The sequence below is a fragment of the Acinonyx jubatus genome, chromosome C1 (assembly GCF_027475565.1).
Source record: "Acinonyx jubatus isolate Ajub_Pintada_27869175 chromosome C1, VMU_Ajub_asm_v1.0, whole genome shotgun sequence".
Taxonomy (NCBI): domain Eukaryota; kingdom Metazoa; phylum Chordata; class Mammalia; order Carnivora; family Felidae; genus Acinonyx; species Acinonyx jubatus.
The window spans coordinates 191,147,682-191,160,004 of record NC_069381.1 but is presented as its reverse complement, the minus strand read 5'-3'; the positions used below and the strand labels follow the sequence as shown (position 1 = coordinate 191,160,004).

The following is a 12,323-nucleotide window of genomic DNA, read 5'->3' as shown; positions in this document are numbered from 1 at the left end:
GGGACTACTCACTAAACATCTTGAAGGTTTGGTTCGCTTGTTTATAACATGGACATAATAATAGCTACCTTGCACGGTGGTTGTGAGGGTTAGCGACGATATACATAACTGACCAGTACTTGGCACATCAGTACGTTGCACTTCAAGCCGTGTAACGGAAGAAGCAGTTGACAACTGAAGATGTTGACCCAGCTCCGTCGTTCTCTCTACACATCCTGCAGCTCCTCGGTGAGATTCTCAAGTGTGACTGCAGTTTATACCATCGCCTGTCTTGAATGTTTAATAAGTAATAAATACCAGGCTGAGTTATTTTAAATGACAGTTTTTAACATTTATTCATTTTGAGAGCAGAGAGAAACAGAGCACGAGTGGGGGAGAGGCACGAGTGGGGGAGGGGCAGGGAGAAGGAGACACAGAATCCGAAGCCGGATCCAGGCTCTGAGCTGTCAGCACAGAGCCCGTGTGGGGCTGGAACTCACAGCCCATGAGATCATGACCTGAGCTGAAGTCCCACGCTTAACCAACTGAACCACCCAGGCACCCCTAAGTGACATTTAGTGAAAACAGTTGCTGCCTTGCTGGGTTTCCATGGAAAACATTTTATATGAAACCAAGTATGGTATTAATGTTCTTTACACCTACTTTTTTTTTTTTGGCTATAATATGGAGACACAAAGGGAGTACCATCTGAAAGCACATTTATGCAATTGAATGACGATATATCATCATAACTTTTCTAATTAGTCAAGGCTTTCAGTGATTCACTTAGACCCTGTTCTTTAATCAACTTTGGGACTAAAGAGCAAGTATGAAATTATTACCTGCCTTTTAGGAATATATTTACATTTTTCAGAGTCATTGAAGAGGCAATATAATAATATAATAATAGTAGTAAATATTTGGCTTAATATTTTTAATGGATTCTTAAAAACCTTAAGAAGGTTTTGAGACTTAAAATGGATTCAAACTGCATAGCTTAGAGATAATTGGTATAGAGTATTCCTTGTAGAAAATATCTAGTGTATTCTAACACAGTGAAAAGTATCTGAATTATTCTAAATCAATTTCAGCATTCCATTGGCTTTTTTCCAGATTTCATGCAGGCTCTCAATATAAACTTGAACACTATGTATCTTACATGAGCCGCAGATTTTTGTAGTAGCTAACCCATAGTTTAGTCATAAATATTAAATAAACAGCACAGGGCAAGTCTCCCTGACACAGTGTAGGTTCCCCCTAAAATGTTAATTTCCTCCAGCCTCTGTTAACATCAAGGGCATTTATTTCTTTTCTTTTTTTTTTTTTAAGTTTATTTATTTATTCTGAAAGAGAGAGAGAGAGAGAGAATGAGCCAGGGAGGGGCAGAGAGAGAGAGAGAGAGAGAGAGAGAATCCCAAGCGGGCTTTGCACTGTCAGGGCAGAACCCAACACCAGGCTCTAACCCACAAACCATAACATCGTGACCTGAGCAGAAACAAAGAGTCAGATGCCGAACCGACTGAGCCACCCAGGGACCCAAGGAACATTTATTTCTAAGTTAAATTTAAGAAGTTTCATGGAGTTACATAATGAAGAAATGCACCCAATATCGTTCACAGACTAAAATTCACAGACTACTCTTTTGTACATCATGAGAACACTTATAAGGGAATTTAAAATTTTTTAAATGCTCCTTTATCTTATCTCACCAGGGCTTTATCATGCTTCATGAGGCATGAATGACAGTAATTTTTTTTCACTTAGTATTATGAAGAAAAAAATACTTAGTTTCATTTTAGAATCACTAATCATGCATGTATGTGATACTGTCTCATCTTATTTAAAATATTGATCCCTTTTCCATTTGGGGAATAAATATTTCCCTGAACACTCCTCATAGTTCTGTAGGAAGAGGAAGTCTCAATCTCCTTTTGTGTGGTTCATGCTGGTCTTGTGGAAACAGTAAGCTGGATACATTTGTATGCTCAAAGAGCTAAATTTCTCTTAGGTGGGCTAATCCAAAGTATACACTGGCAGTAGTTAGTAGATTGAAGCTATATTCTCTAACATGAATTTTACAGTATTAGAGGTGATGGCTTGATTTCCATGTGCTCAATTCCTGTCTGTGTCTGTAAACTGGTTCTTAATTTATTTGGTGATAAATGGTATGTTCTCTCTTCTCAATCCCCAACACTACTTTAAAAAGGCCTAAAGAAGTCAGTAACTACTCAAGTTTACACAGCAAATAGGACATTCAAATTGCAAGTCTACAGCTTCGTATACAAAGTTCAGAGCTCTTTCCAAAAATATTAGGCAATGTATTTATAGTGCGTTTTTTGTTCACACATGTATATTTTGCCTGGAAATATTATTTCTTGGGCTGCTGCTTACTAGCTCTGTGATTTATGGGCTTTCTGAGTCCCAGTGTCCTTTCTACAGAACTAGAAATAAAAATAGCCTCACCAGTCTGTTATAAGGCGTGTGTGTGTATGTGTGTGTGTGTGTGTGTGTAGAATATATCAAATGTATATGATCAGAAATGTGTCCTCAGAAATGTGACTTTCTTTTTCTCCTTCACTCTATTTGTATAACTTCTAGTCCAAACAGTTTTATTTAAATGTTGAAGTTAGACTATTTAATTAAAATATGTTTCTAGGGGTCATCACTCCTGGAATTATGCATGTTCCTATTATTAATCTATGTAAAAAAAAACAACAATATCTCATTTCATGAATGATTAGAAAAGATCACATAATTTATTTCATCAACTTCTTATTTATTTCTCTTATAATATAAAAGTACTTTATTCACAAATTTTGAATGAATTGTAGTGAGTAATCATTCTGCTACCACTTTAAATGTAGAGCAATTAAACCCTCCTCTGGTAATTACTATTTAAACAAAAAATAGGACCTTGAAAAGAAAATGTCACAAAACATATTTTCATTGAAAGTTTTGTTAATACATGAAAATCTCTTTTTAGAATACATGCAAATGGAGAAGCCAGCTCAAGAGATTGGTTGCCAATAACGGGGGGGGGGGGGGGAGTTTCTAGAAACTCATTAGGTCTAATTGTTTACTCTTTCTGCCTCCATGCCCTTTGTAGTTTCTCTCCCCTGTGCAAGTGTTTCCTCACGCCTTTCTTCTAAAAGATCACGTGCTTTGCTCCGCTCACTAAAATGTGATGGAAGTGGCAATGTGTTAGTTCTGAGCCTAAACCCTAAACACATTCCTGCTTGTCTGGTGTGCCTCGACTATCAGTTCCATGAGAATACAGACCAACTGGTTGAAGTGGGTGAGAAACACGTGGAACTCGGTAATCCCAGCCTACCCAAACCTTAAGTGAGGGGCAACCAGTGTGCAGGACACAGGGCCACCTAGCAAAGCACACCCTCAATCAACCAATCCCCAGCTGACTTACAGCTCTAAAAGCAAAAATGATTATTATTTAAGTCACACTGAAAGGACTACATTCGAAAAGGGAGTGAAAAGAAAGAAATGCCCTGGGCTTTCTCTTTTCCCACCCTCCTGCCTGTGGCTCCTATTCATCCGGAAGCCAGCTGGGAAGAAAGCACAAGTAAGGCAATCCAGAAGGGTCAGTCTCCCTTGTCACAAAGCAGGGCACAGATAGGTAGGGAAATCAGATTAGGAATGGCAGGCAGTTAATTGAGAATGAGCAACATAATAGATATAGGAATCAGGAGTTAGTATTGGGTTTTGACTTGAAAGAAATTTTTTTCCAAGTTTCCTCCTTATGCCTTTCTTATTCATTCATTCATATTTTGTTTATTGAAAACGTTTGCAAGTTGGTAGACTTCTGTCCCATGCCACAGGACAGCCTTGGCTTGGGCAGTGGAGACTTTGACTTGTTTAACAGACATATATGTGTAATACACACATGTTGACAGATTATCCAGTTAATAAACATTTATTGCAACTTAGGCACCTTATTGTTATATCTCTGTCTATATATAGAGAGAGATACATATACAGATACATAGATAGATATAGATATACAGATAAATAGATTAATATATATATTTAAAAATCTATTATTCCTGGATGGATGATATAACATACTTTTAGTGTTGGAATGATGAAATTTGTTCTTAGAAAGTAAGATGCTATGATTTGAGAGGAAATTACATTTATAAAACTATGAAAACCAAACAGCCGTGTATTTTACCAAAATGCTGTAAGAAATGAGTTAGTATATTGTGGAGTCATATCCAGGATTGAAGAGCACCATGATTTTTGTTTTATATAAGGCTATAAAAACTATTAAAAGATTTTGATAGATCTGCCTTTAAGATATCTTTTGCTTAAATATAGTTTTCTCATTTCCAGCTGAACTGGCCTTGCAAAACTGCAGGGATTATGACCAAGTTCAGGCCATTCATCTCCCACAATCTGGTAATTATTAAATGTGGTGCAGCATTGGGCCAGAAGGCACAGCATCCCAATCTTCAACTCGGAGCTTTTCGAAACCTGTTTTTCCTAGCTATTCATTTGAAGACTTTGTTTCTGTTGACTTATTTTCTGGGCATGTTGCCCACTTGGATTCACGCTTACATACTCAAATAACTAAAGGTCTATTTTGGTTTGGGAGGTTGGAACCATGAATTTTACATCTATAATCACTGCATGTACTGTAATGTCAAAAGTCTTTGAAAAAAAAATAAACAAGTAAAGTATCTATACATTTGAATAGTTTGCTGCTAACCAGAGCATTGTTTTCAAATATCAAGCCACCGTGAACAAAACTTAAATACAGAGAAAATAATATACTGAAATATGACTCTGTTGAATGTAAACTAAAATGATTAAAAATACAAAAAAGTAAATGGTATGATGATAATATAATAAATATACAGAGCATAAAAATACTTTACACAATTCTAAATGTCACATAATTCAGACTGCCTTTCAACTTTCACATCATCCAATGGTACTTAATACCAATGATTTCTAAAGATTAATCTTCTCTTATATAAATTGTAATCTTTTCATTAACTTTTCTTTTGGTAGGATTTGTCCCACAATGCCTAGCATCGCATTGTCTTTCAGTTTATGATGGACATGTACTTAATAGATTAAACTTTAGTATTATTTGACTTTGAATAAAGTTAATTTTGGGGTGTTCTAAGTCAGGGTCCAGGTTGTACTTACCAATTAGATAAGCTACATCAGTTCCTTACATGATTGTAGAGATGTCCATACGGGGAAACAAAAGACGAACAAAGGAAGACCTAAGAACCTTGAACATCCTGAGATAACAAAGTCACAGAATTATGCAGAATTCAAGAGAATTCAGAAGCACTATGTACATGATACAGTTTTTTCAAAGTATCTCCAACATTATTATATATCGAAATATTGAATAAACGTAAAGAAAAAATGGCCTATCATTCTTATAGGATTTCATTTCTCATGTACCCTTTTTACTTCAAAAAAATCACTAGGTAAAAGAAAACAATACGTGCCTAACTTTTGTTGAAATGGTGTCGTGTCTCAGGATCACATCCAGAATTTCTTTTTCTTCTTAGTATTTATGACTTCTTTCTTAAGATAAGCACTTTTGTATCTAGTGATGTTTGCATTCGTAACAGTGCTCAATAAGAAAATTCATCACAGGAATTGGCCAGAGGATTACACAGGGTAAAATTTTACCTTTTGAAGTAGTTTTACTGATGTATGAGCTTGAAATATGTTTGGCCTTGTGGCCTCTTTTCTGTGATACTTACATATCCTTCCATGAAGTAATTGTCTTAATTTCTTAATGAGATGTGATGATGGAACTAATACCACTGCTAAAGGAGTAAAAGTGCTTTCTTAGGGACAAAAACGAAAAAATTCCTTTCAGTAGTGAATCAATATATTTTCAATTTACAAGACATACAGCAGACTACAGTTCTGACATATCACACTTTCAAGGAATTGGAACTGATCTGAGAAGAGATCACGGGCTCTTTTCAGTATTACCTATACAAATCTAAAGGTGTGTTTATTTTATTTACCAGAGATAAGTTGCATGTCAAATAAATGCTGAGAAATTTTTATGTCTAATCTCCTATGCAAAATGAGTCTTGATAGTTTCTATAAGGACATAGTGAGAAACTTTATTCTTTTTCTGATGGGGGGCAAGTTTTCTCATTTCAAATAATATTTTGACAGTAAATACTTCAGTTAGCCAATAAGAGGGAAGTATAACTTTTTGCAGAACAAAGCACATAGATTGATAGGAAACAGATTACAGTTTTTAATATCTGACTTTGCCATGTAGACATGCCTATGTGTGTCTCTTAGAGCCTCTGCCTTCTAATTCATTTTTCTTAAACCACAAGCAGCACTGTCTCAGTGTGCTGCACTGACTTCTACAAACCTTTACAAATGAACTAGAACTCTAGATAAAGAGTTATGAGAACTCTGCATTATCCATCAATCTCTGTATGTATAAATGGACATTATACAGTTGGACAAAAATAATGGACAATTTAGTGCACACATTAAATCTATTTTTAGTGAGGACATTGGGAAATAAGTCTTTTTCATATAGCAATATTCTAAAAAATATTTTCTCAAAGGAGAATAAATATATTTCTTAAAGGAAAATAAATGAAAGGATATACCAAACCTAGGTTTTTGATATGTATTTCTGCTGATGTAACATATGTTTTTAACAGACTTTAATTTTGCATTCCTGCGTGGCTCAGTCAGTTAAGCATCTGACTTTGACTCAGGTCCAGAACTCACAGTTCATAAGTTCAAATCCCACATCAGGTGATTTCCAATCCCCCATTGGGTGAACTCATGTCCCACTTCAGGTGAACATGAGCCTGCTTTGGGTGAGCCCTACTTCTCTTTCTCTCCTCTCTATCTCTTCTCCCTCTCTCTGTCTCTCTCTGCCCCTCATGGGATTCTTTCTCTCCCTCTCTCTCTATCTCCCCCTCACTCATTTGCAACCTCTCTCTCTCGTAAAGAGCATATCAGTTTATATACTCACAAATAAATAAATATATAAATAGACTTTAATTTTTAGAGAAGTTTTAGGTTCACAGTGAATTGAGTGGAGGTTACAGACGTGTCCCATATACCTCCTTCCCCTCCACATGCATAGCCTCCCCCATTGCCAACATTTTCCACCAGAGTGCTACATTTGTTATAATTAACGAACCTGCATTGACACATAATTATCACCCAAACTCTATAGTTTACGTTGGGGTTCACTCTTAGTGTTGTACATTCTATGGATTTGGATAAACTTATAATGACATATACCTACCTTTATAGTATCATACTAAGTAGTTTCACTGACCTAAAAATCCTCTGTGCTCTACTTACTCATTCCTTTCTTCTCCCTTACCCCTGGCCACTACTGATACTTTTGCTATTTCCATAGTTTTGCCTTTTCCAGCATGTTATAGTTTATAAATACATAGTATGTAACCTTTTTAGATTGGCTTATTTCTCCTAGGAATATGCTTGTAAGTTTCCTCCTTGTCTTTTCCTGGTTTGACAGCTCATTTTTTGATATTGAATAATATTGCATTATCTGAATATATCAGTTTATCCATTCACATATAGAGTAACATCTTGGTTGCATCCAACTTTTGTCATTATGAATAAAGTTACTATGAACATCTGTGTGCAAGTTTCTGTGTGGATGTAAGTTTTTAATTCTTTTGAGTAAATACTAAGGAATACAATAGCTGGATCATTTGGTAAAAGTATATTTAATTTTATAGAAACTGCTAAATTGTCTTCTAAAGTATCTGTACCATTTTGCACCACACTAGTAATGAATGAACATTTCTGTTGCTCTATATCATCACTAGTATTTGGTGGTGTCAGTGGTTTAGATTTGGACCATTTGTAGTTGTATATCATTGTTTTAATTTGTATTTCCTTGATGACATATGATGTGGAACATCTTTGCATATGCATAAATGGCCATCTATATATCTTTTGGGGGAGGGTGGATAAGTTTTCTGACCAATTTTTAAAGTGGGATTGTTTTCTTATTGCTGACCTTTAAGAGTTCTTTGTATATTTTTTGGATAATAATCCTTTATTAGATATGTCTCTTACAAAAGTTTTCTCCAAGTTAGAGGTTTGTCTTTTCATTCTTGACATTGTCTTTCACAGAATAGAAGTTTTTTTATATTTAAATTCAAGTTAGTTAACATATAGTATAGTGTTGGTTTCAGGAGTAGAATTTAGTGACTCATCACTTACATATAATATCCAGTGCACATCTCAACAAACGCCCTCCTTAATGCCCCTTACCCATTTAGCCCATCCCCCTACCCTCTTCCCCTCCACAACCCTCAGTTTGTTCTCTATATTTAAGAGTCTTTTATGGTTTGCCTCCTCTCTGTTTTTATCTTATTTTATTTTTCATTCCCTTCCCATATGTTCATCTGTTTTGTTTCTTAAATTCCACATATAAATGAAATAATATGGTATTTGTCTTTCCCTGACTGATTTCTCTTAGATACACTCTAGTCCCATCCACATTGTTGCAAATGGCAAGATTTCATTCTTTTTTATGTCTGAGTAATAGTCCATTGTACATATGTATACCACATATTCTTTATCCATTCATCAGCTAATGAGCATGTGTGCTTTTTCCATAATTTGGCTACTGTTGATAGTGTTGCTATAAACATTGGGATGCATGTTCCCCTTTGAATCAGCATTTTTGTATACTTTGGGTAAATACCTAGTGCAATTGCTGGGTCATAGGGTAGTTCTATTTTTAACTTTTTGAGGAAACTCCATAATGTTTTTCAGAGTGGCTACACCAGTTTGCATTCTTACCAACAGTGCAAAAGTGTTCCCTTTTCTTTGCATCCTTGCCAACATCTGTTCTTTCCTGAATTGTTAATTTTATCCATTCTGATAGGTGTGAGGTAGTCTCTGTGGTTTTGATTTGTATTTCCCTGATGATGAGTGATATTGAGCATCTTTTCATGTGTCTCTTAATCATCTGGATGTCTTCTTTGGAAAAGTGTCTACTCATGTCTTTTGCCCATTTCTTCACTGGATTATTTGTTTTTTGGGATGTTGAGTTTGATAAGTTCCTTATGGATTTTGGATACTAACCTTTTATCTGATACGTCATTTGCAAATATCTTCTCCCATTCCATGGGTTGCCTTTCAGTGTTGTTAATTGTTTCCTTCACTGTGTGAAGCTTTTTATCTTGTTGAGGTCTCAATAGTTCATTTCCGCTTTTGTTTCTCTTGCCTCCAGAGACACATGTAGTAAGAAGTGGCTGCAACTGACGTCAAAGAGTTGCTACCTTTTTTCTCCTCTACGATTTTGATGGTTTCCTGTCGTACATTTAGGTTTTTCATCCACTTTGAGTTTATTTTTGTGTGTGGTGTAAGAAAGTGATCCAATTTCATTCTTCTGCATGTCACTGTCCAGTTTTTCCAACATTATTTGCTGAAGAGACTGTATTTTTTTCCATTGGATATTCTTTCCTGTTTGTTGAAGATTAGTTGGCCATACATTTGTGGGTCCATTTCTGGGTTCTCTATTCTGTTTCACTGATCTGTGTGTCTGTTTTTGTGCCAGTACCATGCTGTCTTGATGATTACAGCTTTGTAATACAATTTGAAGTCTGGAATTGTGATGCCTCAGCTTTGGTTTTCTTTTTCAACATTACTTGGCTATTCAGAGTCTTTTCTGGTTCCATACAAATTTTAGGATTGTTTATTCTAACTCTGTGAAGAATAGGGATTGCATTTAATGTGCAGATTGCTTTGGAAATTATAGACATTTTAATAGTATTTGTTCTCCCAATCCATGAGCATGGAATGTTTTTCCATTTCTTCATTTCTTCTTCAATTTCTTTCATAAACTTTCTATAGTTTTCAGTGTACAGATCTTTTATTTCTTTGGTTAAATTTATTCCTACGTATTTCACGGGTTTTAGTGCAGTTGTAAATGGGATCTATTCTTTGATTTCTCTTTGTGTTGCTTCATTATTGGTGTATAGAAATGCAACCAATTTCTGTACATTGATTATATATTCTGTGACTTTTCTGAATTCATGGATCAGTTCTAGAAGTTTTTTTGGTGGAATCTTTTGGGTTTCCATGTAGAATATCATGTTGTCTGTGAAGAGTGAAAGTTTGACATCTTCCCTGCCAATATGTATGCCTTTAATTTCTTTTTGTTGTCTGATTGCTGGGGCTAGGACTTCCAGTACTATGTCAAACAACAGTAGTGAGAGTAAATATCCTTGTCATCAGAACAGAATTTTTTAAACTTTAGTGAAGTCCAGGTTACCAATTCTTTCTTTCATAGATCATGCCTTTGATGTTACATCTAAAAAGTCATTGCCAATACTACTATTATCTAGATTTTCTCCTATGTTATCTTCTAGGAGTTTTATAGTTTTGTGTTTTACATTTAAGTAAGCAATCCATTTTGAATACATTTTTGTGAGTAGTGTAAGGTCTGAATCTAGTTTATTTTTTTGCATGTGGATGTCCAGTTGTTCGAGCACCATTTATTGAAAAGACTACCTTTGATCCATTGTATTACCTTTGATCCGTTGTCAAACATCAGTTGATTATACATAGGGGATCTATTTCTGGTCTGCCTATTCCACTGATTGGTTTATTTTTTCACTCATACCACACTGTCTTGATTACTGTAGCTTTACCGTAAGTTTTAAAATTGGGGAGTGTCAGTTCTACAACTCTCTTCTTTTTCAATGTTGTGTTGGCTATTCTGGGTCTTCTGCCTCTCCATATAAACTTCAGAATCAGTTTGTCAATATCCACAAAATAGCTTGCTGGGATTTTGACCGGAATTGCATTTAATCTATGGATCAAGTTGGGAAGAACTGACATCTTGATATTACTGTCTTCTTATCCATGGACATGAAATACCTTTCCATTTATTTAGTTATTCCTTGATTTCTTTATCAGTATTTGTAGTTTTCTTCATATATGCCTTATAAATATTATGTTAGATTTATACCCGAGTATTTTTTTGATGATGATACAAATGGTAGTGTGCTTTTAACTTCAAATTCCACATTTTCATTGTTAACATATAGGAAAGTTATTGATATTTGTGTATTAACCATATAACTTGCAACTCTGCTATAATCACTTATTAGTTCCAGGAGTTTTTTTTTTTTTCTACATAGATAATCATGTCATCTGCAACCAAAGACAATTTTATTTTTTTTCTTTCCAATCTGTAAGCTTTTAATTTTCTTTTCTTGTCTTATTATATTAAGTAGGACTTCCAGTAAAACGTTGTAAGAAGGGATAAGAAAAAAAAAAGGTTAGAGAGGGAGGGAATCAAAACATAAGAGACTCTTAAAAACTGAGAACAAACTGAGGGTTGATGGGGGTGGGAGGGAGGGGACAGTGGGTGATGAGTATTGAGGAGGGCACCTGTTGGGAGGAGCACTGGGCACTGTATGGAAACCAATTTGACAATAAATTTCATATTAAAAAAAAAAAGAAGTGGTGAGAGGGCACATCCTTTGGGAAGGGTATGAAGTAACTTAAGTCTTATTCTAGAACAGTTTTGTCCAAAACAAATATAATATCGTCCATATATGGAATTTAAAAGTAATGAAGAACAGGTGATTTTAAGAATATATTTAATTTCAGGGTGCCTGGGTGGGTTAGTTGGTTAAGCATCCGACTTTGGCTCAGGTCATGATCTCATGGTGTGTGAGTTTGAGTCCCATGTAAGGCTCTGTGCTGACAGCTCAGAGCCTGGAGCCTGCTTCAGATTCTGTGTCTCCCCCTCTCTTTCTCTCAAAAATAAATAAACACTAAAAAAAGAATATATCTAATTTAGTCCAATGTTTATCAATAACAATGATATAAAATATAATAGTGAGACACTGTATATTCTTTTTGTTGTTGTATTATCATATTACATAAAGTTGGTATGTAATCCTTATAGCACATCTCAGCTTAAATACTATATTTGCAACAGAAATACATTTTAATTTGTGTGTATTAAGTAAATCCCTTAATTGTTATACCAACATGGTATTATTAATATTGAAATGAAGGAGTATTGAATAAATTGCAAAGCAATTTTAAATTTTGTATATAGCAAAGCAGTCTTCCAACTTATCTTGCAGATTTTGCAGCAAGTTTACATAATACTGCTGATAAAATTAAGATCTTCTGTATACTAATGTTAGCAATTGTTTAAAATTATTTGTACTGATTTGTATTAAGCTATTTTAAACTCACTATAAATTTTGGGGCCTCTTTAATAAGTCAAAAATAAGCTTTTACTTTCCTTGGAGCTTCAAATTTAGCTTGTTTATCTGTAGTGTGGTAGCAGTGAGAGA

General features: G+C 34.9%; 1 protein-coding gene across 1 annotated transcript in view; it reads left to right on the top strand.

Annotated features, from left to right (window-relative positions):
• The window catches only part of LOC128311887 (uncharacterized), a 45,174-nt gene that overhangs the window by 18,443 nt on the left and 14,408 nt on the right, over positions 1–12,323 (top strand). The window contains exons 3-4 of the mRNA XM_053203782.1: positions 3,086–3,295; positions 4,327–4,392. Of these exons, the coding sequence (XP_053059757.1) occupies positions 3,086–3,295; positions 4,327–4,392 (276 nt within the window). The remainder of the gene's footprint in view (positions 1–3,085; positions 3,296–4,326; positions 4,393–12,323) is intronic.